Source organism: Manihot esculenta, chromosome 10 (assembly GCF_001659605.2).
Source record: "Manihot esculenta cultivar AM560-2 chromosome 10, M.esculenta_v8, whole genome shotgun sequence".
Lineage (NCBI taxonomy): Eukaryota > Viridiplantae > Streptophyta > Magnoliopsida > Malpighiales > Euphorbiaceae > Manihot > Manihot esculenta.
Window position 1 is genome coordinate 3,097,108 of NC_035170.2, and position 25,410 is coordinate 3,122,517.

At 28.4% G+C, this 25,410-nt stretch overlaps 5 protein-coding genes and 1 non-coding gene across 12 annotated transcripts; 4 read left to right on the forward strand and 2 right to left on the reverse strand.

Annotated features, from left to right (window-relative positions):
• The first annotated feature begins 588 nt into the window (after positions 1-588).
• Positions 589-2,989, forward strand: LOC110624886 (glucan endo-1,3-beta-glucosidase). The gene is made up of 4 exons (XM_021770308.2): positions 589-1,185; positions 1,268-1,849; positions 2,139-2,448; positions 2,547-2,989. The coding sequence occupies exons 1-4, from the start codon at positions 733-735 to the stop codon at positions 2,570-2,572; spliced, it is 1,371 nt and encodes a 456-aa protein (XP_021626000.1). The 5' UTR covers positions 589-732; the 3' UTR covers positions 2,573-2,989.
• A 5,841-nt stretch (positions 2,990-8,830) lies between these two features.
• LOC110625122 lies at positions 8,831-9,781 on the forward strand. The gene has a single exon (XM_021770664.2). The coding sequence runs from the start codon at positions 8,911-8,913 to the stop codon at positions 9,601-9,603; it is 693 nt and encodes a 230-aa protein (XP_021626356.1). The 5' UTR covers positions 8,831-8,910; the 3' UTR covers positions 9,604-9,781.
• Positions 9,782-12,478: 2,697 nt separating this feature from the next.
• TRNAK-CUU lies at positions 12,479-12,551 on the reverse strand. Its single transcript has one exon. It is a non-coding gene; the product is annotated as a tRNA-Lys (tRNA).
• A 65-nt stretch (positions 12,552-12,616) lies between these two features.
• On the forward strand, positions 12,617-17,754 carry LOC110624435 (dolichyl-phosphate beta-glucosyltransferase). 7 transcript variants are annotated; one of them, XM_021769571.2, is made up of 10 exons: positions 12,618-12,784; positions 12,921-12,969; positions 13,446-13,552; positions 14,077-14,122; positions 15,250-15,384; positions 15,508-15,597; positions 15,736-15,864; positions 15,970-16,053; positions 16,389-16,453; positions 16,726-17,754. In XM_021769571.2, exons 1-10 carry the CDS (start codon positions 12,672-12,674, stop codon positions 16,799-16,801), a joined length of 894 nt encoding a protein of 297 aa, XP_021625263.1. In that variant the 5' UTR covers positions 12,618-12,671; the 3' UTR covers positions 16,802-17,754. The 7 variants fall into 7 exon arrangements, with proteins under 7 accessions (XP_021625259.1, XP_021625258.1, XP_021625260.1 ...); XM_021769567.2 differs by having other exon boundaries at positions 12,617-12,784; positions 15,736-16,053; positions 16,936-17,754; XM_021769566.2 differs by having other exon boundaries at positions 12,617-12,784; positions 15,736-16,053; positions 17,510-17,754.
• Positions 17,755-19,502: 1,748 nt separating this feature from the next.
• LOC110624594 (ENTH domain-containing protein C794.11c) lies at positions 19,503-21,166 on the forward strand. The gene is made up of 4 exons (XM_021769797.2): positions 19,503-19,752; positions 19,832-19,954; positions 20,039-20,200; positions 20,307-21,166. Exons 1-4 carry the CDS (start codon positions 19,616-19,618, stop codon positions 20,734-20,736), a joined length of 852 nt encoding a protein of 283 aa, XP_021625489.1. The 5' UTR covers positions 19,503-19,615; the 3' UTR covers positions 20,737-21,166.
• A 2,975-nt stretch (positions 21,167-24,141) lies between these two features.
• On the reverse strand, positions 24,142-25,057 carry LOC110624007 (EG45-like domain containing protein). Its single transcript, XM_021769052.2, has 3 exons — positions 24,876-25,057; positions 24,439-24,718; positions 24,142-24,317 (listed from the first exon to the last, which is right to left on the reverse strand). Exons 1-3 carry the CDS (start codon positions 24,991-24,993, stop codon positions 24,311-24,313), a joined length of 405 nt encoding a protein of 134 aa, XP_021624744.1. The 5' UTR covers positions 24,994-25,057; the 3' UTR covers positions 24,142-24,310.
• Positions 25,058-25,410: the final 353 nt, after the last annotated feature.

The window sequence follows — 25,410 nt, forward strand, 5'->3', positions numbered from 1 at the left end:
GAATCTCATAATATGAAAATGTAACTACAAAAGGATTAATTAATTACTTAATAAAGCAATTTATATTTATAATAACATAATAATTTATCAACTTAAAATTTTATTATAGAAATTATTTCAATACTATGAGATTGCGATTTTGATTTTTCTAGTTTTCAATGTGAATAAACAAACGAATTTTATTAAATGGTTTCAAGAAGACCGTTGAAGAAAATTCTTATTTAATGGATATATTTTTTTTAATTAAAAATTGAGAATAGAGACTAAAAAAGTATAATTTAAAATTTTTAAAATTTATTTAAATATATTTATTATTGAACTAAGTCTATGAATATAAAAGATATATTGTCATTGTATTTATGTTAATAATATACATAAATAATTAGAATAATTACGATATATATATTTTTTACAAGAACAAGCAACTAAAAAATATAATAATTTATAAATTAATAATTGCTTCTATTTATAAAATTAAATTAATATATTAATTTAAATAACTATAAATATTTGATCCACATCTGTTCAAATACTAATTATATAAAAAAAATCAAGCTAGTCTTCTGCATCTATTATTGGCTTTTTTTTTATTTGTCAAAATTATCCACACTTCCAGAGTATCCTGATCTCGATTCCACCACCATATAACTCCTCCACTTTCCTCCATTTCCCCTCCCCTCTCCCTTCAACCCTCCAATCCAAAAATCTAAAGTAGAAAAAAGATAAGAATCCATGATCACCAGAGCCCATCATCTCTTCCTCCTTATCTCCACCATCCTCCGCCTCTCCGCCTCCACTTTTGCCATTGGTGTCAACTATGGAACTCTTGGAAACGATCTTCCACCACCATCTCAGGTTGCCAACTTTCTAAAAACACAAACCATAATCGATAGCATTAAGATCTTCGATTCAAATCCTGACATTATTCGTGCTTTTGCTAATACTGGCATTACTGTCACAATCTCAGCTGGTAATGGCGAGATTCCTGCTCTTGCCAATCTAAACAATGCTCGAAAATGGGTTGCTGTTAATGTTTCACCATTTCATCCTCGTACAAAGATTAAGAGAATTTGTGTTGGTAATGAAATAATGGCTTCTGCTAATAAAGCTTGGATTTCTAACCTTGTTCCTGCCATGTGGAGTGTTCATAATGCTCTTCTGCTCGCCGGAATCAAAGACATTCAGGTTTGATCAACTTTAAAAAATAATTCTCAACTATGAATACACAGGATTAATAATTCATACTTGTTTTTCCCATTTCTAATAGGTGACTACGCCTCACTCTCTCGGCATACTCTCTATATCGGAGCCACCGAGTGCAGCCAAATTCAGGCGAGGGTACGACCGAGTCATTTTTGTTCCCATGCTCCGATTTTTACGTCAAACCAGATCGCCGTTCATGGTTAACCCATATCCTTATTTTGGTTACTCTCCACAAATGGCTAACTACGCTCTCTTCAAGCGTAATCAAGGGGTTCGTGATCGATTTACTGGCATTACTTATCGTAACATGTATGATGCAATGTTGGATGCTGTTCATTCTGCTATGAAAAAACTAGGTTATGGCGACGTGGATATCGTCGTGGGGGAGACCGGTTGGCCCTCTGTCTGCGACCCGGGTCAACCGGCTTGTAGTTTCCAGAATGCAGCTTGGTTTAATGGGAATTTGGTTAGACGTGAACGGCAGAGAAGGGGTACACCGCTGATGCCCAACCGGCGGTTCGAAACGTATATTTTCGCCTTATTCAATGAGAATCTTAAACCCGGTCCGACCGCAGAGAAAAACTTTGGTTTATTTAGACCTGATTTCAGACCAGTTTATGATATTGGAATTATGCGCAATAGACAGGTTAGTTTACTGCATATTTATCAAGCTTATTTTATTATTTAATTTAGCAAATTTTGTTCCAAAATATTTATAATTTTAAAATAAAAAAATAATTAATAAAATTTTCTATAAAATAAAAATTAAATAATAAATTTTTCTAATTAATATATAAATATTATATATAGAAAAGTTACATTGAATAATTTTATCACATTAATTACCAATGCCTTAGGAAAATCTATAAGCTAGGGCAGCTTTGGTCAATAGCACACCATTGTAATTGTATATATTTTTTTATATATATATGCAGCTGCCAGCCAGTGGTCGCCGCCGCAGTGTGAGACCTAGAGTTGGAGGTAGTGTAGCACCGAAACCGACAGGTAAGCGGTGGTGCGTACCAAAGTCAGGTGCTAGTGCTCAAGCATTGCAGGCGAACATAGACTACGCGTGCAGCCAGGGTGTGGACTGCAGGCCAATCCAGACAGGTGGTCTGTGTTTCGATCCCAACAATGTGTGGTCCCATGCATCTTTTGTAATGAACTCTTTTTATCGGACTCATGGTGCACGTGACTTCGCCTGTGACTTCTCAAAAACCGGTCTTCTTACTCCTTTTGACCCGAGTAAGTTATCTCAATGGCTAATTTGTCCCTAAGCCGTACAATAATAATTAAAAATATATTAATTTTATTAATATTTAATTTTTATGTGTATTTTGCAGGTCGTGGGACATGTAAATACATTTAAAATCAAATTTAAAGAAATTTATTATACACATTCGGTATATATACATCAGACCAATAAAATATAATAAAATAATAATAATTTATTTATTTATTATTAATCTGATGTATATGCATCCGATTCGTATAAAAATTTCATTCAAATTCAATGGATGAAGATATAGATAGACATGGGTTCTAGAGAAGTAATGGGAAGAGAAATGGGGGAATTTGTAATTGAAGTCAGAATTGTTTGTTTATTGCTATTATCTTTTTGCCACTTCTTTTACAAATAGGATTGGAGGGTAATTAAGGGAGAGGGGAAGATTTATCCATGGCAAAGCCAAATTACATGTGAAGATTTATACATGGCAAAGCCAAATTACATGTTCTTGATTCATAGCTCATGGTAATAAATTTGCATGATTTCATTCTTAAACTTAGTGGGAAATTTTTTTTTTATAACAGATTAATTATCATATTTTATAATTGAAATCGAACTCTCGAATATTGTAATTCACTAATATTTTGGACATCTCTATCTCGTCTCACATATTCAATATGTCTTGATATCAATTTAAATAGTCCAATTTAGTAATTTTGTGTTAGTTATCGTATACGATTCTGATTTTACCGTAATCCGTCAATATATTAGAGAATTCGCCTAGCTTTATAAATTAATGATAAAATATATTGTATAAAATGTATAAATTAAATTGATATGATATGTTGCATTTCCTCATTACACTTATACTTTATTGCTAACATTATAATTATATGTAGAAATAGAGAACAAAGTACATGCGGCTGATGAAACATTATCACAATTAATAAAAATTGAAAATGTGATTTTCATTTTCCAATTTTTCATCATTTAAAAAAAATAAAAAATGAAAAATTTGAGAAAAGGAAAAGATTAAAATAAAATAAAAAAATAACTTTTTTCTTGAACTTCTTTAAGTGTCAAAATTCCTTAATTGAAAAATAAGCTTATCCCAGAAGGAATCTCCTTGTGGAGCAATAAAAACAATGATGCATTTACTCATTGTTTCTTGGCCTTTTAAAGTATATATATGGAGCCCATTCAGCATCATACTCTCTCTTGCCAATGCTTAAAAAAGAGAAAGCTTGTCTTTACAATTGTGTATAATTGACATCTTCTTATTAGTTAATTTCTTTTGAATTTTTTTAAATTTAAATATATTTATAATCATTTTTTTCAAAAAAATAATGGAAATTTATATGATTTATTAGTGTAACCACCCTTCTGATTAAGACATGTGTTCATAGTTCTATAAACTTTTAATTAAATGATTTCATAACAATTCGAACTGGACAAGTCGGATATGATCTAAAGGGACTGGGGTTGAGTAATGACCTCCCAAAGACCCGGCCTACTCCATTACTCCGAGGCAATAAAATTTTGTCTGATAAACTAAATAGATGTGATGCGCGAAAGAAATAGACAGGGTATGAATTAACCGACTCCGCATTTTTCTAAGCGTTAAGGAGAATTAGAGATATATATATACTCCTGCCAAATTTGAACAGAGTATAATTTTTTTTTTTGACCTCATAAAACCCACCACTTTGCATAGGATTTGATTATATTATTTCCATTTTCTATCAATATTTACTACTCATTTATTTTTTTATTGAATCAAACCATTATCTAGGTGTTCATATCTTGTTACCCTTGGATATCCTAATCATCACTATCCAACATAGTACAAAAATTCTCTTGAATGATTGATGATTATAATTATTGGTAGAATTTGTGTCAAATAAGGAAGATATTCGATGTAAAATTTGTTTTTATTGATAACACATAAAAAATAAGGCTTGTTGGATCGTGCACACGTTATACGGAATGTAAAAAGATTTCGTGAGTCAAGCCATCCGATCTAACTAAGTAGTGGAAAAGCCCTACTAATAGAATATGAATATCATACCTCACTCATATCATAAACAAGGCAATTGAATACAAGAGCAACCAACCTCAATGATCGGAAGGAACTTGCCTTTGTACAGGCCGGATAAGCTAGATACAAACCTAATAATCGACTCCTCTAATCATCTCTGAGGTATTAAATGTATGTGTGGAAAGCTGCCTAGTTGACTGCCATACTTGCCAAAGGGCGTAGGCTAAGCATGCTCCGCAATTATGAGCCACATGACACACCTGCCAAAAGATATGGCGAAACGGTTTTGCATTGATTAGTCAACTATTAGCCGTCTAACATACCTGTCACAACACACCATTATCAAATCTTAGGGGACGTAGGGCAAGAAGTCGGGTATGAATATCCCTGAGCCATCTTCCCGCCAAAGGCTCCTAAAGATTAGTTCTCCGAAAGTGAATCTCTCTCTCTTCTCGAAACTAAGGCACAAAAAGCTAATCTCTCTTTCATATACACACACAGAAAAATACTCAAAATAGAAGTTCTTTGTAGATACCTTCAAAAAGCTCTACTATTTATTTTCTTTCATTTTTATTTTATATTAATGAATCTCATATCATTTTTAATTTAACTTGAGCGTCAGAGAGTCTTCATCAGAATATTTCCGATGGACCTTTAATTGTATTTTTCTATCTTTAACGATCCATTTTCTCAAAATCAAATATGGAGAGACTTACAGAATTAATGAATTTCACTTCATCACTTATTAATCAACTTTTATTAATATTTTGAGTTAATTAAACCTCATTGGTGTTGTAATTATTTTTAAAACTTAAAAAGATCTCAAATTTAAATTTTAATCGGGGCCAATTATATTAAAAAAAATCTTAACTTAATTTTATAGGTCATATAAGTTAATTCAATTTCATAAAAAATACACATCTTATATTATATTAGATGCTAGTGATCGTATTATATTTTAACTTAAATTATAATTTCTATATTCAAATCTGGGATAATTTATAATTTCCTTCATAATTTTTTTTTTAAAGATCCATTATGTTTAACCAGCTACCTACTTATCTATCAATTCTGGTATGTGAAATTGATAGAAAAACCATTTGTGTGACTTTTGAGTTTTGAGTCATTAGTTGATAATTTATTTTTTGGTTCTTTGGCCTTATTGCTAATTATGATAAGCAAAACCATGTGAAATTATTAGAATTAGGTTCGTATAGTCACATCTCTATTAGATGTTATTCATGTATCGCCAATTACTGAATTTTATATTTTTATCAATAAAAATTAATTAGTCTAATATAATGGCTTAGCCTGTAAAACTTTTTTCATAATTGATTTTTTTTAAAAAAAATAGTTTATTTACTAAATTTATAATATATTTCTCATTATTATAAAAATAAATATCGAAAATAGATTGTTGTTTTATATAATTTGCCTATAACTATAGACAAATCGGTAGTCTATTTATTTTATGGTAATGATAAAAAATTAGTTAAAATTATAATTTTATTTAATATAAAATAAATTTTTTATTAAAATATATTATCATATATAATAAAAAATATAAATTTTATTTATAATAATTTTAATTCACTAATAAATTATTACTTTAATTATAATAAGACAATAATTTCAGAATCGCTGCTTAAATTATCACTGTTTAAATTTTAAAATATAATAGTAGTATTTGTTTTAGATACATTGAAAAATTAAATTTTATTAATTTTAAAAATAATTTAATAATGTAATAATATAAATGAGAATATATTAAATAAAATTTATTACTTTAATCATATTAATAATATATTTTTATAATGAACATAAAAATGATAGTAAAGTATCACATCAATTATGAAATAGTGTAATTAATTGTATATAATAATTAGTACGAAATAATTAAATAACTTGACTTAATAATTTTGAATTAAACCGCTATAATTTATATCAGAATTACTTTGAATTAAAAAATTGTGTAGAATTAAAAAGTTCATAAGAAAAGAGCTATCTGTGCGAGATGAGGTAAAACTGTCCAAAACAATAACGAGCTATAATATTTGAGAATTCGATCATAACGTAGTAATTATACTTAATTCAGTACAATATATAATTAGTATAAAGTTATTAAATAATTTTAATTAATTATTTTAAGTTAAGTGAAAAATAAAAATTTATTTAGATGAATTTGAATTGATAATTATAAATTTTTATAAAATAAAATAAATATTATATAAAAAATTGGTAAAATTAGGGTGTTACAAAATTAAGAAAATGAAAAAACAAGGCAATTGTATATTTTAAAAATATGTTAGGGCCCTTGGGAAGAGTGATTGCTTAATTAGACTTTTGAGTTGGTCCCTAGAATGCCTTTTTCTCATGAAATGATTAAAGGCAATGGTGCCTTTGGAAGGAAACATCTTTTGTGAGCAAGAGACTTGTGGGTTGTCAACATGACCTAATCCAACCTTATCCCTCACCCTTCTCCCTTCATCTCCACATATATATTACACATATTAATTAAATAAAGCTTTTTTTATTTTTATTTCATAAATAAAATTTTATTAATAATTAATGTTAAAATGTATGATTTAATACTATTTTTTAAGTGAAATCGGTGGTTTTATTTTTGTAAATGAAATAAATATTTATTAAAAAACAGTGCAAATAAAAAAAAAAACCTTATCAAAGTTTCTTTCTTCAAAGCAGCTTCCTCCAACCATTGGTAATGGGTCCAGTTTCCAGCCATTGCTTATCTAATTAGACAATTTGAAATTTATGGCTTCAAGATTTTGTTAGAATATCAAGGCTGCCAAAGTGCCAATATATATTAATTTATGCCTGTTAGCTTCAGTAATTAATCACATTTTTTTACTAATAAATTGATATTAATTCAATTTTCTATTTATAAATTTTTAAATTTTAATTCTAGTTAAAATTAAAATTAAGTAAACAAAAGAAAAAAAATTATCTTTTTTTTTTAAATTCCAAATGGGCTCACTAAGATTTTTTGTAAGCAGCAATGGGAAGGATGGATTTAAACAAATGGGTGTAATTATTGGTAGTGAGAAAAAAAATCATATTAATTAATTTTTAAGAGAAATTATATAGTAAAGCAAGACAGCATGTCAAAAACATGTACTTTAAATAATATAAATAAATATAGAACAAAATATTAACCTTATAAAATAATGACCAGGGTTAGAGTATTTGATTCAAATTAAAAAAATCGATCCAACTGAATTAATTTAAAAATTTAATTTAATTTTTTATACATTTCGATTCGGTTTGATTTTTAATTTCAGAAATTTTGGTTATTTCGGTTCGGTTTGGTTTTGATAAAAAAAATTAAAAAAATCGAACCGAACTGATTAGTAATAATAATATATTTTTTTAATAATATAGAGAAATTAAATCATATTAATATTAAAATATTTTAATTAAATTTTAAAATATTAAAAATAAGGTATAAAAAATAAAAAATTATTAAAAATCGAAATCGATCAAATCAAACCGAATCAAATCGGTTCGGTTCGATTTCTATCCAAAATCAATTCGGTTTGATTTTTATAAACACTAAAATTTTAATTTTCAATTTATTCAGTTCGATTCGATTTTAAACTGAACCGACCAATACTCTCCCCACTATCTAACAATAAAAATAATTAATTTAACAAAATATTATAAATATTTATATAATTAATAATTATTCAATATACCATTTAATGTCAAACTCTGATATATATTCAGGGACTTACTCTCATGATAAGTATATAAGTAAATTTAAAAGATTTTAAGTTTTACTCCCAAATCTTCCATTCCGTTTCAAAAAACAATTCTCAAACTCTGAATTAAACACACAAGTTTTATATTTTTGAAATAATTTAAATACAAGTTATAGTTATTGATGAATGCAAATTTAATTGAAAAGTGTCCACATCAATGAGGACACTCAAGAGCATCAACTTTTACTCCGACCAAAACCCTTCATTTTACTATTTATATAAATTATTTTTTTCATTCCATAATTTTTATTTATTTTTTTTAAATATTTTAAAATTATTATTTATATTTTTAAATTAAAATAATATATAAATTAACTATTATTATTTTATTTTATTTTTAAAAAAATTTCTTAATTAATATAATGGAACTGTTTGCAACCTCCTCATCAATCATAGGAATGGCATATAACATAACAGACATTGAAAATGATAACCTTAATTAAAGAACATCAAATTTGTGTAAAGTGGTTTCCTTCTCTTTTGACTGTAATATCTCAAAAAAAAAAAAAAAAAAAAAAACAGTTGGAAAATAATTCTTTTTTTTTTTTTAAATAAAAAACCCATATGTAATATATCATCAAAAGCCTTAAATTGTTTGATTTTCTTGCTCATCACACATATACATCAAATTAAACTCAACCTCTACCAAACCACAAGAATCCATGGAAGAAAAAGAGAAGAAGCAGAAGCAAAAGCAGAATAAGAAGCAAAAGCACCAACATCCAAATGATCAAACCAGCAAACCAGCATCAGATTTTTCATTCAAGCCAAGCTCAGAAGTGAAGGGTCTTCGTTTTGGAGGTCAATTCATGGTAAAATCTTTCCCAATCCGGCGAGCAAGGCCACTTGAGCTTCTAAAAATCCTTTCTTATCCACCAACAAACAGAAACAACAACAACAGCAGCAGCAGCAGCAAAATCCCTTTCCCTTCAACAACAGCTTTTTTGCCTACAAATTTTACAATCTTAGCTCACCAAGCTTGGCATACTCTAACACTTGGCCTTGGAACCAAGAAATCCAAAGTTCTTGTTTTTGTTTTCGAATCTGAGTCTATGAAGTTGGCTGTAGACAGAATCTGGCCACCAGAGATTCCTCTAGGTGAAGCGAACAAGAAGCTTATCAGAGGCTTAACTGGGTCTGAAATGGCAAGATTTAAGTTCAGAAAAGGCTGCATCACCTTCTATGTTTATGCAGTGAGAAAATTAGGAAACATGGGATTTTCTTGTTCAGATGATTTAAGAACAATATTAGAATCTGTGGTTTCTTTAAAAGATTTCTTGGATCACACTGCTATGCTTGCAATGCCTCACCAGAGAAGCATCAATTATCAAGCTCCAGTTGCTATGGCTCATTAGTTAATTTTTCTTCTTCATCTTTTAGGCCATTCAATTTCTTTTATTAAATATTTTGTTAGTGAAATGTTGGGGGCATTGATTTATTTTTTTTGGGATCTTCTGTCTGTTTCTTTTTTTCTTTTCAAAATTTAATAAAATTAAATTTAACATGATGAATAAATTGGACTTATTTCACAGAGATTCTGTGTCCCTTTCTCTATCTGCAATTTGTATTTTAGCTTATTATCTGATAAAGTGGCAGTGGTTGGTTACTGGCAATTCTGCAAAGGGAGGTATGCAGCACTGTTATATTTATATATTCTTTATTATATTTAAGAATATTTGCAGTAATTAATTATTTCCTCCTACCCATTTTGATTTATTATTTAGTGTAGTCACTGATATTCCTATTATTGCTAAATTTTTTTTTTTTTTTAAATCCTAGTTCAAATTTCTTTTCTAGGCAAATCCTTAGCCCTGTGATTCTAAACATATTTAGCTTGAGCTGCTTTGAGGTTATTATGATCAGATTATAGTTCAAAATTCTCCACTATATAAGCTTTTGATTTCTTTCTGCTTGATCCTGTAATTGCTACTTCAGCAGTTTGTTCAAAAATTTCCCCTTCCTCTCTCTCCCCAACGCTTTTTTCTTGTAAATTGTGTAGAGATCTAACCCATGAATCCAAATGCTGAATCTACAATGGCAACCCTTTAACTGGTATTTAAATTACAATACATGTTCAATATTTTAATATGAAAAAATTACTATTTAATTTCTATATTATCAAAAAATTTATTGATTTTGAAAAATAAAACGTGTTAATTTTAATATTCTACTATTTAATTTCTATAGTTTGAAAAAACTTATTAATTAATTTAATTAATAAAACCTTTGTAATACTAATCAGTTCCTATAAATATATGCATATGTGGAGAGAGAAGGGCTGAGGAAGAAAAAAAGTTGATGGGTGTCATAATGCAAAGCAGGAACTGGGGTAGGTTTAAGGGCCAACCTCTTCATCTCTATCAAAGCTTTATGGTACAGAAAAGTGAGGAAAAAGAGAAAAAAAAAAAAAAAAAACAGAATTTCTTTTTCTTTTTCTCAATCCTTGTTTGTGGCTTTAATCATGGCTTACCAAATTTTTTCACAAGAATCATGGACTTCTCTTTCCTTCTGCTGTATGCAGACTTGAAAAAAGAATTGCCTGTCTGTCTATCTTATGAGTCTCTGTTTTCTGTGTGTACAAATTTACCAGTGCATGATGAATCAGTGAGGTGAATAGTGCTATTGTGGGTTGGAAACCATTAAGTATACAAGTTAATGGCAGAGTGTCACATGTGTTATCAATTTGCAGATAAGCTTCATGATGAAATGTGTCAGTGGCAATTTTAGCTTATTCTGGAACTCATACTCACTGTTCATAAACTACAACCGAGTCACTTTCTAGCTCTAATTTAGGAATGGCAATTGGGCCAATTTCCTCATTTAAAAAACATAAAAACCTAGCAGCTAAGCAAGGAATTGAACGTTGAATCCTAGATTCCTAGTCTTGTTCATTCTTAGGTTGGACCTAACTGTTCGAGATAAAAGATTGATTATTAACTAATTAATTTATTCTAATCTTCTAACAATATTAATTCCCCCTTCACCTTTAATTTATAATTTTAGGCTTATAATTTAAAATCATAAAAATAATATGAAATTGTATTTTAATAAAATTATTTTAGTCCTAATATGTTTCAAAAATTAAAATAAATTATAATATAAAATTATTATAATACTTTCATAAATTATATAAATCACGTCATTATTTTATATGTGAAGGGAGTCGAGCAGTTAAAAAGTACGTTGCTTCTGATGAAATCAATTTAGGATTTGATTTCACAATAAAAACAATTAATATATTTTTTCCTATATATTAAAAACATAATTTTTTAAGTAATTTTTAATTATATTTATTTTAAAAATATTATTTTTATTAACTATTAACAAACATTTTAAATATTCACTTAAAAACTAACATTTTAGTGGGAGATTATTTTGAAATTAAAATAAAATAAAATATAATTATAATAGTCTATTTAAAAAAATAAATAATAATTTTTAAAATAAATAAAAAAATAAATAAAAATTATGAAATAAAAATAAGGGTGAACAGTATTTAATTTAAATATAAAAATTAATAAAATTAAATTAATTTAAAATTTAATTTAATTTTTATTTTTAAAAATTTCACTTATTTTAATTTAATTTTAATTAAAAAAATTAATAAAATTAAATGAAATCAATTAGTTGTAATAATATATTATTTTTTATAATATAAAAAATTTATATTTTAATTAATTAAATTTAAAATATTTTAATTAATTAAATTTAAAATATTTTAATTAAATTTTAAAATATTAACAATAAGATATAAAATATAAAAAATTATTAAAAAATTTAACAAATCAAATCAAATTGAATTAAAATAATTTAATTTAAATCAATTTTTATTAAAAAATAATTTAATTTTTATAAATATTAAAATTTTTGTTTTACTAAATCTAATATCATTTAACTCATATATTTCATCAATTAAATTATAATTTAAAAGGTAACTTTTTGTTCAATTATTAAAAGTATGTCAGTGAAAAAAAAAGAGAAAAAAAAAGTAAAAAATAATTTAATTTTTATAAATATTAAAATTTTTGTTTTACTAAATCTAATATCATTTAACTCATATATTTCATCAATTAAATTATAATTTAAAAGGTAACTTTTTGTTCAATTATTAAAAGTATGTCAGTGAAAAAAAAAAGAGAAAAAAAAAGGAGGAGGTGATTTTTGGTTCCAATTTCAGTTTTTGGACCGACAAGTTTCCGGTTTGCAGTAAAAACTGACAAAAAATACCAACGCCCACCGTGGGGCTCGAACCCACGACCACAAGGTTAAGAGCCTTGCGCTCTACCGACTGAGCTAGACGGGCTTGCTTGAACTTATTGTGTCTAGATCATTTATATAGGAAGTTTTTGTAAAATATCTTCGACTACATTGGCGAAACCAGAGACTCCAGGGTAGAGGAGGATTTGAAGAGCAGCAGAGACGAATGTGGGTGCTGTCAATGATAGTAGAGCTTCTGGCAGGCCTACTTCTGATGGTAACTTCGCTATTAGTCTTTCCAATCATCTTTGAATCCTACAAGCGAAGATTCAATGACAAGTATTCTTCTTCTTCTTCTTCTTCTTCTTCTTCTTCTTCTGAACTCACTGTTATTTCTATCGCCATTATCTTTTGCTTTTGAATTCAGGATTCAGCATTCTCTGTTCATTACACTTATTTATTCTTGTTTTTATAGGCACGTCGATGCTCCTGCTATCTTCGAGGATCCGAATTCGTTAAAACAGGTAATTTGAAAGAATTTCACACACACACACACACACACATATATATATATATGTATGTATGTATGTGTGTGTGTCTGTGCGTGTATGTAAATATCTGTGGTCAGGGAGTTTAGTTGCATTGTATATCACAAAGATGATCTCTGTCACTTTTGTTCTGTGATTCTTTCAAGTGAAAAAATCGTAGGTTTAATTGGCTTTAACTCTAATGTTGATGAATATATGAAAGCTTGCCTGGAAGGAAAACGTGATCCTAGCTGAATCAAATTACAGTTGTGTTCTCTTTACTGAGCATTCATAGTTCTCACTATCTCTTGGTGCAATTGGATCTTAAACAGCCTTCCCTTGTTTAGACACGACCAGCATTAAGTAAAGACATTTACATTAAAGTTTTTAAGAATAATTGTAATAATTAATTCATTCATTGAAACGATAAATTATTTTTGGTGAGTCTAACCATTCTCATTCTTTTTTTCCAGGTTCCTTGCCCCCATATCCATGATCCAGCAGAGAAGTATGTATCGTTGATAGTTCCTGCATTTAATGAAGAACATAGGCTTCCTGCAACACTTGATGAAACCATGAAGTAAGATGAAGCAAATTTTGTTATATTATAACATTCTTTTCTTTCTTGCCATTTTGGCATATGTTATTACTGTGAAAAATATTTGTGTGTGTGTGTGTTTATGTGTATGTTATTTCAGTATTGTTCTTTATGTTGCATTGCATTGCCAAGAAAAAGAAAAGGATGAGAGTATTTCTTTATCTGTTACCAAAATATCATTGCATGAATGATAAAATACAGATATGTAAAATATGTGCCTATATATTTAATCTGACAAAATCACCAAATTAGAATCTGGTGACACGACACCTTATTTGTAACTTGTTGCTGTAAATCTACATGCTAAAACATTAGGACATCTCTCAAATGTAGTTGCGTTGTATAGCTTAGCTGCTTCTTTAAATAAGTGCCTAATAGCAATAGGAATTTGAGAACGGGTTTGAGAAAATGCCTCTAATATTTCTTATTTGATTCATCAGTTGATGACTACTACAAATAAAATTACAATATTAAAGCATAATGATTCTTATTTCTTCACTTTGTAGTTATCTTCAACAACGTGTAGCAAAGGATAAGTCATTTACTTATGAGGTATAATTTTATTCTTCTAATGTCCTGGATAACTGAGTTAGTTTCTACTGTAAATAATGAATGGTTGATTTAACTGCAAACATAAGATTACATATAATTGGTCACTAACATGTTAAATTAACATTATTTTTCTTTCTAGCTTTTCATTTTAATTGTATAAAAAATTTTGTGCATCAAGAAAGCTAGTTTTATTTTGCACATCCATTATTTGAAACTTTCCTAGAATAGGTTTTTGGTGTTAGCTTTTGGAGCTTCAAGCATTAGCCAATATTCCATGTACTAAAGTTCTAGGATTGTAGTAGTCAAACATTCAGCCTTGTATTCTCTTATACAAATAATTTGTTGAGCTCTTTCATCATACAAGCATTTGGTAAACAATTGAAAGCTTATTATGGTGACTGATTAGCGTTGATGCTTATCAACAACTTTTATTTATACAGACGCAGCATTTTGGGGTCATAAATGTGTTGTTAGAAAAAGTACCATTTTGAATCCTACTAAAAGCAGTTTGAAAAGCTTTTTTCTTTTTTTTTTTTTCCTTTTCTAGTTTTCTTACCATTAGAACGTATTACATTTATTTATCAATTTTTAGTACTCTCTAACTAATATATTTAATACATTGTTATTTTCTCAACAGTATGTCTGTCTAACAGTCTAGCAGAAAAAGAGTATCCTGCTTTCAGTTTGTTAATGTTTCCTTTTCAGTGTTTTTTTTAACTATTTGCTCCTTATCTATCTTCTTAGTAAAAAAGTTTCTTTTTCAAAAGCATTATTCTGATTTGATGCTCCTTTGGAATTGGATATATGATTTTGCCAAGTATAATTATTTCACTATTCTTCAAGATGTTAGCTTAGATATGCACTTCCATCATCTCAACTCCTAATAAGGTTGAAAACCATTTAATCTAGAGACTATTTGAATTCCTGCATGCACTGGTGTCTATGGATGCATTTTATTATATAGGCACATAAGTAATAAACTACATTTGAAGTGAACTATCTGAGCAGTTATATCAACTGATTGCTGTTTGTCTGTTGCATTGGTTGCTCTTATGAACATTTGAGAGTGTGCTGTGTTTATCACTTTCTTTGTCTCTATAAATGTGAATGGATGAGTTCTTACACAGGTGGTGATTGTTGATGATGGAAGTGCTGATGCCACAAAAAGTTTAGCTTTTGGCTTTGTGAAAAAATATACTGTAGACAATGTAAGAGTTATCCTTCTTGGAAGAAATCACGGTAAGGGAGAAGCTATTCGGAAACTGAGTCCAATCCCAACTGGTCCCTAATTATGTATATATCTCCATTGGAGAGCCCTTATTTCTCTCTTGTGCATGATAACAGCCATTGAAGTTCTCTACCTTTGTGATATCATTGTAAAACAGGGCATGCTTAATGCTCGTGGTGAACTACTTTTAATGCTGGATGCTGATGGGGCAACAAAGGTTAATGACCTTGAGAAACTTGAAAATCAGGTTTGTGTTAGCTGTGGCTCTGTAGACTACCTGTGATATTCATGAAATATGAAATGCTTAGTTATTTTGAAGTTGTCATTTTAATGCCTGGAAAAGTTAACATAGATGCCTTGGGCTACTTGATGTTTTGGCTGTCAGATTCATGCTGTTGCCAAAAAGGAGTTTAATTGGGGAGCTACAGTTACAGATTCAAATTTTAGAATATCTGATTTCCCAATTGCTGCGTTTGGCTCTTGTGCTTATCTTGAGGAGAAGGCTCTGGCAACAGTTCAGTCTTGCTTATGCTTCACTAATTTTTATGTTTTTCGTTGTTTAGCTTGTCAACTTTATTTTGTATTTCTCATGGTTGACACAATATGCTTTGCGTTCCAGAGAATGTGGTATTGCAATCTTCTAATGGTGGGCTTTCATCTTGTTGTTCTCTTAGCTGCTGGTCCTGGAATTCGTGATACTCAGGGTAATTTTCTGGAATATTTATATCATGATTCATGCGCATGGTCTTTATTTCAACCATAGCACAGATGCCCAAGCCCCAACCCAACTCCTTGCAACTTTTGTTCAAATACATTACTCCCTTACTTGGACTCAAAGATTTCACAAGAATTGAATTAAATTCATTTTTTTTCTATCAAATTTCTTATTTGGAATAGAATAATTCATTTCTTTTTTAACTTAAAAAATTTTTATTTTTCAAGAAAATAAAATCATTCATGATATTGTTAAAATTTATTTAAATTCTTTTCTTGCAAATGAATCATGCCAAATGGTACATGATTCTGTTCTTTTTACAGTGTGGTTTTAAGATGTTTACCAGGGCTGCAGCAAGCAAACTTTTCACAAACATGAGGCTGAAAAGGTAAGCATTTGAATATGTCTCTTATTTCTTTTATGTCTGCTTTCAAAATTTGATGCAAAGGATGTTAACCAAAAAAATGAAAAAGGAAAAAAGACTTTTGCTTAATGATTTTTCAAAATCCTGATTCCATATTTTTAATTTGCTCAGAATGTAAAATGCATGAATGCAGGGTCATTTAGTGTATAATAATACAAAGATGCAGAAACACAGAAACATGCTTTATAGGGTGTTTTTTTTTTCTTTTTTTTTTTTTCATGTGAATGGATTCTAAGTATGCCCTTAGACACATCCAAATGGCAACTGTTGGCACGGCAGCTGCTGGCTAATGTACATTATTCTCTTAGTTGAAGTGAAGGGAAATGGGTTCTGGTTATGTCTAGCAATTTCTTCTGTCTTTGATGTTCCATGCTTTATTCACTGGTTTATTTCCGTTGAATTTATTATGTGTTACTGATGTTTGAAGAAATTGAACTTTTGTGCAGATGGTGCTTTGATGTTGAGGTTTTCTTCCTATGCTAACATTTCGGTATCCCCATGCTTGAAATTTCTGTAAGCTGGTCCGAAATTCCTGGATCCAAGTTGAATCTGTTAAGCATTCCCAACATGATTTGGGAGCTTGCAATCATGTCCTTTGGATATAGTACTGGAATTTGGGAAATTTGCAGATAAGAGTATTTTTCATATTTCGTAGTGGAGATTATTAATGAGAATTATAGTGATTTCCTGGGCAACTCTGGAAAAAGAAAAGATAACTCCAATCTCAGGGTTGAACACCTTTGGAAGCGCATATACGAGGAGCAAATTTCTGATTCTTAGCTTGAAATGGAAGTATAGTCAAATCTTTCAGCTTACTGTTTGAGTGATCTACCTTCTTCTCTTCTTCTTCTTATTTTTCTTAAAGTTATTATTTAATTACTGAATTTAGAGTTTAGATTCCTTGTTTGAAGAAATATGAAACCAGAAGCCATCATGCTCATAATAGCAGCCATTGTTCTATGCTTTATATGGTGAGGACAATCAATTTCCTTGACGTGAACGAGATGTCGTTTTGTTCAGGGTTAGCTACTTTTCTTTGAGTAATGATATGAGATGGGGCGTGCATGGTCCAGAGCAGCCATAAGAGCCAAAGCCACAAGTGCCCTTCATGAGCCTAGACATTGATCGCCATTTTTCCGAATGGCAGTGGGTCGAGTCCAAATGAAAATTATCCAATTGTTAATATTTTCAATGTGAATGTCTCAGACCTGATTATAATAATCATCTAAGACTCTTATAATACTACTTGGCAAGGGCTTCGTAACTGCTTGTGGCTCTGACATTGTTTGTTTGCTAATTTGTCTCCTACATTAATAAATAAATAAATAAAATTTATAAATGAATATAAAAAAATTAATTATGCTCCTATTTCTTTATTATATCATATAAGCATTTTATATTATATAATTATTTTACTGTATAATATTTTTTCTATCATCATAGGCTAAATTCCACCATTTAGGACTTAATCATACTCCTACTCACCTACTACCGTCCATTATTGTCAAACCACTAAGGCAAACACAAAGAAGACCACAGTGGTTGTCAGATACAAACAGATTATTTATACACAGTATATCAACTTAAAACTTATAATAATGAAGTATATAAATTTTATTTTATAATATAAAATTTTTACAATTTTTATTTAAATAAAATAAAACCCATTTCATTTATAATAACAAGTTTTTTTTGTTAATTATATATATATACTCTCTCATCTTTAATGTTTAATTAACCTTTTTAATATTTTAAATGAAAATCACAAATTATTTGTTTGATTTAAAAAAATAAAAAAGTTATTTAAATATTATATATGAGAAAGAAAATATATATTTTTAATTTAATAAGTGTAACATCAATAAAATAATCTTGAGAAGGGGTCAGTCCTTATTTTGGGAGTGAATAAGATATCAATCCTTATTTTGATAATTTAAAAAAAAAAAAATAAGAAGTGGAAAATATATATAAATATTTTCCATTTATTATTTTTCCTCCTATTATTTTGATAGGAGAAAAATAAATGAGATAGAAATAAAGATAAAACTGCTTTCAAAAAAAAAAAAGATAAAACTATTTTTCCTTATTTGAAAAGGAAAGAAAATAATGAGTGAAAATATTATTATAGTAAGTTTACAATTGTATCCTACATATTTTTAAAATATACTTCGAGAGAAAGGGTAAATTTGTAATTTTCATTTTGTTTCTCTAAATAACAAAAGGAAAATAAATATCATTTTCTTTTTTTTTTTATTCTTCTTTCTTTTCCAAACAAGAGAAGGTTACTCTCCTTTCATATTTTTCTCAACTTATTTTCCTTCTCGTATTTTCCACACATTCGAACTTAGTGCAAAAACAACTAAAAAAAATCAAAAAAAAAAAAAAAAAGCAAAAAAAAAAATCTCAAAGGAAAATAAATAGTCAGGAAAGAAAAAACAAGAGCAGTCCCACATATAATATCTCGCAAAAGTCCTTCCAATCAAACCCTTAAATTTTCAATTATTTACGTTATTGCCTCAAATTGTTTATTGTTAAAGTAATAGTAAAAAATTGGGATCCAATTTAATAATGTCAAAGAGGATTCTTAATTATCTAATCATATTTTTCATTATGGAAATCAACTGAATTTTCAATACAAATTCAGCACCTTCTTCTAGAAAATAAAAGGGTGCATTGAATTCTACCTTAAGCAATTCTTCAATTACCTGACCCTTTAAGATACAGATGCTTAAATACCAAAATTTCCATGGAATTTCCACTTTATTAATGCTTAAAATCCCAATTCAAAGTTAATTAATCTTCACCCATTTTTTCACTTTTTTAACATTTTCGCATGTTATTTTTTTATTTGATAAATTTTTATACGCACACGAATATATATTTAATAATTTTTTTTTATCGAATTCACTGTTTTTATAAAATAATTAATGTTATTTTTTTATTCGATAAATTTTTATACGCATTCGAATATATAATCAATAATTTTCCATCAAATTCACTATAGAGTAGTTGGCGTTGGTTGCTATATATATGTAGTGGAGCAGTTGGAGTACTTACGTACAGTAGATAAGAATTACAAAGAAAACACCAAATAGATTTCTTTCATCAATTCTCACAGCAATCAACATGTCAATGCTTTTGGACAGAAACAACAAGATGGGTAGCCCTTCTTTCCATGAACTAAAGAGGCAAGCCTCTTTCTTCTTCAAGGAGAAGATCAAGACTGCTCGTTTGGCCTTAACTGATGTTACAGCAGCAGAACTGTAAGTTCCTTGTTTATATATGTACATATTATAAACCATAACTGTGAAGTAATCCTTTAACTGTTATTGTTTTTTAAAGACTGACAGAAGAAGCTACAAACGGAGAGTTTTGGGCACCAGATACACGCACCATGAGTGTAATCTCAAGGGCTGCCTTTGAAGTTGATGATTATTGGAGAATAGTGGACATTCTACACAACAGGTTTCTTATAGTTTGATCTGGGTTACCTATTTGCACTAACATAGATTTTTTTTTTTCTTCTGTCTCATCCTTTGCCTTGTTCAGGTTGACAAAGTTTGATAGAAAAACTTGGCGAGTCTCCTACAAGACTCTACTTCTGTTGGATCACCTTCTAACCCATGGTCCTTTGAGAGTTGCTGATGAGTTTCAGGATGATAAAGAGGTCATTGAGAAGATGGGAAATTTTCAATTTGTTGACGAAAAGGGGTTGGTGTTGCATATATAAGCATGTTTTTCTCGTTTAAGCCATTCAAATTATTATGATTATTTGAAGTATCCTTAATCCTTTGGTTTCATTATTTGATATGTGTAGGTTCAACTGGGGCTTGAGTGTTAGAAACTTATCTGCAAGAATAGTGAACTTGCTGGAAAATGAGTTATTTCTTAAAGAAGAAAGGGCAAGAACTCGTAAATTAACAAGAGGGATTCAAGGGTTTGGTAGCTTCACCAGCCGTAGGTCCCCTTCACATGATGGAAGCTTCAAAGGTTTGAACTTTAGACCATGCAGAAGGTGTAATTCTGACAACAGTGCTCAAATCAATCAAGAATATGAATTTTTGGCCCCAGACGACAACCTTTTAACCGACAAAAGGATCCACAAAGCAGAGAAAATCTACGAGGATGTCAGCTCAGGACTTGAAAATAGTGGAGAAATTAGAGAAGACGAATACCCAGTGGAAGATCATCCATTCTGCTACAGTGATCATCACACTTCAGAATCCCTCCTTTCTACTCTGGAATGAAAATTTTTTCTCAAGTTTTCTTTCCGTTTTTCCTTAGTATATATTCACTTATATTTTAGACTTACTGTGAGAAGATGCAAAAGAGAACCATCTTCGTTCTCTTTGCAGAATTAGACTTCAGTGGTTCAACTATGGAGTCGATACGTGAAGATAGACCCTCTTGAAGCTTTAGCCCTTGTGCTGTAGCATGTGTCTTTAGAAGCTGAGCCACCGGCTAGGAGGGGAGCTGTTGTGTTTGAGCCTATGGGCAGTTTGTATTTGGACTAGGTTTGACTAGGCTTGTGTAACTCTTCCAATTTTACAATTTGATTTTGGCTTGGACTTAATCAGATAAATGATCCGTAGCTGAGGCAGAATACAAGAACTCGTGGGAAACATACATCAATAACACGTGATATTCAGCTGCTTCCGTCGCTGCTTGCTTCTGTCACTGCTTCCATCCCACATCCATATTGGTAGATTATGAGAAGTTTATAATCGAGATGAAACTACTAAATAATTTAAATTAATTATTTTAAATTAAATAAAAAATTAATTTAAAAATTAATTAAATTAATTTGATCTTAACTGTTTTAAAATATGTGTACAACAGCAAAAAATTATTGTCCAAATCATATGTACAATAGCGAGAAATTGTTGTATTATAAATTGCAGTTATAAAATCACCGACAGCAGTTTACTTTCGCTGATATACTATAAGTAGTTTATTTCTTTATTTCTCGTTTTTTAATAAATAAAAATAGCAGCTAAAATTATTAATTTATTAAATATAAAATAAATTATTTATTAAAATATATTATTATATATATTGAAAAATTAAATTTTTTTACAATAATTTTAAATTAAAAACCATTCATTATGCACGCATAGATTTAAGGAAATTTACTTTCATAATCAAGACTTTGGGAATATCTAGTTTATTAATGGGGATTAAATTTGCTTTTAAGGAAAAATATTAAAATACTAAAAAAGGGCATTTGAAAAAAATAGTTTATGTTATTTTAATATTTTCACAATGAAATTTTATAAATATTTTATATTAAATGTTACGATAGGAATTAAATTTGCTTTTAGGAAAAAAATATTTAATATTAAAAAAGTAAACATTTGAAAAAAAAAATGGTTTCTAGTATTTTTAATGTTTGTACAGTATAATTTATTATATAATTTAATCTATATTTAATAAAATATGTATTTTTTCAATAATAACTGCATAATATTGAAGAAATATATTACACACTATGATAAGATTAAAATTGCTTTTCTGGAAAAGAAATGTTCTAAATGTGAAAAAGGTATTTTCATGATTTTAATATCTTTATAATAAAATTATTAAATAATTTATAATATTTTTTTAATATATATAATAACAACAGTCTAATACTAAAAAATCTCAAATCTCACTTTATATTCTTTAAAAGGAGGGATAGATGACAAATAATTTTTCTATTAATTAAAATTTTTAAATTTAAATATTAAATATAAAATATTTTTATTATTTGAGTGAAAATATTTTAATTTTTAATTTTAATTGGCTTTAAGGGAAAAAATAAAAAACAAACTTTTTTTTAGAAAAGCCTGTTGTATTATTTTAGAGAGCCACCTTCAAATAGGCAGTGGGCCGGACAACGTTGTCCACGTTACCGTGTGGCCCAACCTCGTTTAGAAGATTCTTCATTTTTTGTGAGGTTTGAGATATTATTTTGTAGCACTAAAATTTCATGTAAATAATTTTAAATAATGTGATAATATAATTAAAACATATATTTGGATAAAAATGGGTTTAATAAAATAAATAAAATAAATATTATTTTATTATTAATTTATCATTTCAAATTTAATATAAAATTTTAATTTAATGATAATTAAAGTCATTGTTACATCAAACTAGATTTAAATTAAGTAAATTTTTTTTATAAAAATAGAAAATAACGTTAAAACCTTGGAATTAGCTGTCCATCTTGATAAGAAATAACATTAGTTTTTTTTGTTAAAGTAATTAAATTGAAGTGAATGCTGAAATTGTTGAAATAGCATGATACCATTTAACACGTTAAAATTAAAAATTAGTTAAAAACTCATTGTTTTGATGAGTTGGCTAATATTTCAAATGATGAAATTAAATCAATAAGATTTTTCAAGTAATAATTAACATAAAATAAATGATATAGAAAATCATAAGAAATATTTGGAGGAATATTTGCTAATCTGATTTCTAAAAATAGTATTAAAAGTATTGAAAATTGCTTTTTTTTTATAAAATATAAATATATTTAAATCATAAGATTTGCAAGTAATAATTAACATAAAATAAATAACATAGAAAATCATAAGAAATATTTGTAAAAATAATTATTTAATTTTATATAAATATTGAATCTAAAAAGTCAGTCCCATATCAAATTAGATTTACAGAAATACTTTTAGAAGAATAGAAAATAAATAAATAACATTAAAAGTTTGAAATTACTTGTCGAAGTCATATTTTGAGAGGCTGTAAAGATTCATTGCATCATCAATGGTAAAAGGAAAAAAGAAAAAGACTATGGATGTTTCGTACGTACAGTTGCAGTAGTAACATGATCAACACACTAACGGTAATTCTTAAATAAAATTGAAAAGTTTTTATCTTTGACAATATTTTTTTAGAATGTAGCATTCACGATCACCAATATTTTTTCATAAAATCAAGGATAAGTTTTAAGATTAAACAGAATTAAATAATTAAATAAAAAATAAATTTAATTAAATATATATATGATAAAAAAAATTATAATTACTCTTTAAGCATAAAAATAATAATTTAGTATGAAATACAACCTACTTAATAAATAAAAAAAGAAATAAAAATAAATCTATAATTTTATTTTCTCTGACGTTATCTTTTAAATAATCAAAATTTTATAAAATTTCAACGTAAGGCTCGAAAAATTATAATGATGTACCTTAAGTAAGTGATATTTTAAATATTTTATAAATATAAAAATAAACAGTATTAATTTCAATAATTATATATAAAATTTAAGAAATACTATTTATCGAAGTGTAAGGATGAGTATCACAAGTTCATCACACTGTGTATATAAAATATTATATTCATTAATATTTATAAAAGTAATGATGAGAATACAAAATAAAAAACTCAAATTCAATAAAAAATTACTTTAATGTAATTTCTGTTGTATCGAAACTATTTTAGTGTAATCTCTGCATTCCTAATCGATTAATAGGAAAAGTCTCTTCTATGATTAATTTAGTAATTATAATGTATTGTCTAAATTTTTTTATTAATAAAATTATTCTTTAAGTTAAATTTTATATTTTTCTAAAATAAATATATTTATATTTATTACATAGAAAATTTTGTATGGGCTTAATCCAACAAATAAAGATTTTTGCATGCAATCGGCTCGTAATTTATTTCATTCTATTTCTGCTAACACACAACGCATAATCAGTCAAATACATGCATGAAGTACAATTCTTCAACAAATTCAATAATTAAAAAAAAAAAAAATCTGATTGGCAGTGTCACTTCCTTAAGAACACCAGATTTTCTTGGAGCATATATCTTTTAAACCCTGAAAAATGCAAATGAAAAGATCAAATAAAAATTGGGCAGAACCACAAAACCAAAATAATTTCTTAAAGACCAAATGCAGAATTTTTGAATTTCAAAATACTAATAATATTTGCACATACCGTTGGTAAGAGATGTTAATAACACCAGAGTTAGGGTCTGCAATGGAAGCAAAAGCTTCTTGAGACAAATCAATGGTGCTCCTACACCCATCAGGGCAACGATCTACAATCTTCACCACCACTGTCCCACTTCCCCAACAAGGGTGTGGGGTCCCAGCATTTGTCCCACTTATGCAAGTCACTTGATAATATTGCCCACAAGCTGCTCCATTGTTAAAAATAGCTTCACTTGCTGCTGCTATCATCACCCCATGGTCCTCATACCCATAACAAGCAGAAGCTGCACGCAAAAAGATTTAAATTATATTGTTTCTATAACAATTAAAGAAGAAAAAAGATTTTAACTCGTTGATACCGAAATCTTCTTCAAAACGGTTCGAAATCAAGTTCGAATCGTAATTAGAGCTAATTATAAGAGAATGTTTTTAGATATATACGCGTGTAAGGAGGAGTATAATAGCTAGCCAACCCATCAACTTGAGCATATGCGATAGTTGAAGAGAGCCATATAGTAATAAAAGAGAAGAAAAAGAAGTATTGAACGTTGGATGCCATAGGATGGAATTTGAAATTGTGAAGAAAATAAATATTGTAAGTAGAATGATGAAATGGTTTGAGGAGGGATGCTATTTATAGAAACTTTGTAGCTTTGATTAGTTGTGTAGTTGCCCTTTACCTTGTAGCCATAATCCACTTTGGTCCAAATTTTCAATCGTTGGTCGGCAGATCTGGCTATGCATGAGGTTTACAATGTGGCAATCTGCCAAAGAAGACTCATGTTTTTGTAGGGTAGTTTTGGGGTTTCTTCGTGTATTACAAATGAAAAAAGCCACAAAGAAGACATGTTTTGCTCAATTTTGCAGATGGTGGTACAAGAAGTCAATATCTTCTTCTTCTTCTTTTTTTCTAATTTATTTGTCTATAAATAAAAAAAAAAGTCAAGATTGACAACACGTTCATTCAATGTCGTAT

Coding starts and splice junctions, on each gene's coding strand:
- LOC110624007 (XM_021769052.2), bottom strand. CDS start 24,993: ATGGCATCCAACGTTCAATACTTCTTTTTCTTCTCTTTTATTACTATA. Junction 24,719..24,875: donor TTATACTCCTCCTTACACGC/GTATATATCTAA, acceptor TTTTGCGTGCAG/CTTCTGCTTGTTATGGGTAT.
- LOC110624594 (XM_021769797.2), top strand. CDS start 19,616: ATGTCAATGCTTTTGGACAGAAACAACAAGATGGGTAGCCCTTCTTTC. Junction 19,753..19,831: donor GATGTTACAGCAGCAGAACT/GTAAGTTCCTTG, acceptor TGTTTTTTAAAG/ACTGACAGAAGAAGCTACAA. Junction 19,955..20,038: donor GTGGACATTCTACACAACAG/GTTTCTTATAGT, acceptor TGCCTTGTTCAG/GTTGACAAAGTTTGATAGAA.
- LOC110625122 (XM_021770664.2), top strand. CDS start 8,911: ATGGAAGAAAAAGAGAAGAAGCAGAAGCAAAAGCAGAATAAGAAGCAA.
- LOC110624435 (XM_021769565.2), top strand. CDS start 12,672: ATGTGGGTGCTGTCAATGATAGTAGAGCTTCTGGCAGGCCTACTTCTG. Junction 13,553..14,076: donor ACACTTGATGAAACCATGAA/GTAAGATGAAGC, acceptor TTCACTTTGTAG/TTATCTTCAACAACGTGTAG. Junction 15,385..15,507: donor AGGGAGAAGCTATTCGGAAA/CTGAGTCCAATC, acceptor ATTGTAAAACAG/GGCATGCTTAATGCTCGTGG.
- LOC110624886 (XM_021770308.2), top strand. CDS start 733: ATGATCACCAGAGCCCATCATCTCTTCCTCCTTATCTCCACCATCCTC. Junction 1,186..1,267: donor CCGGAATCAAAGACATTCAG/GTTTGATCAACT, acceptor CATTTCTAATAG/GTGACTACGCCTCACTCTCT. Junction 2,449..2,546: donor TCTTACTCCTTTTGACCCGA/GTAAGTTATCTC, acceptor TGTATTTTGCAG/GTCGTGGGACATGTAAATAC.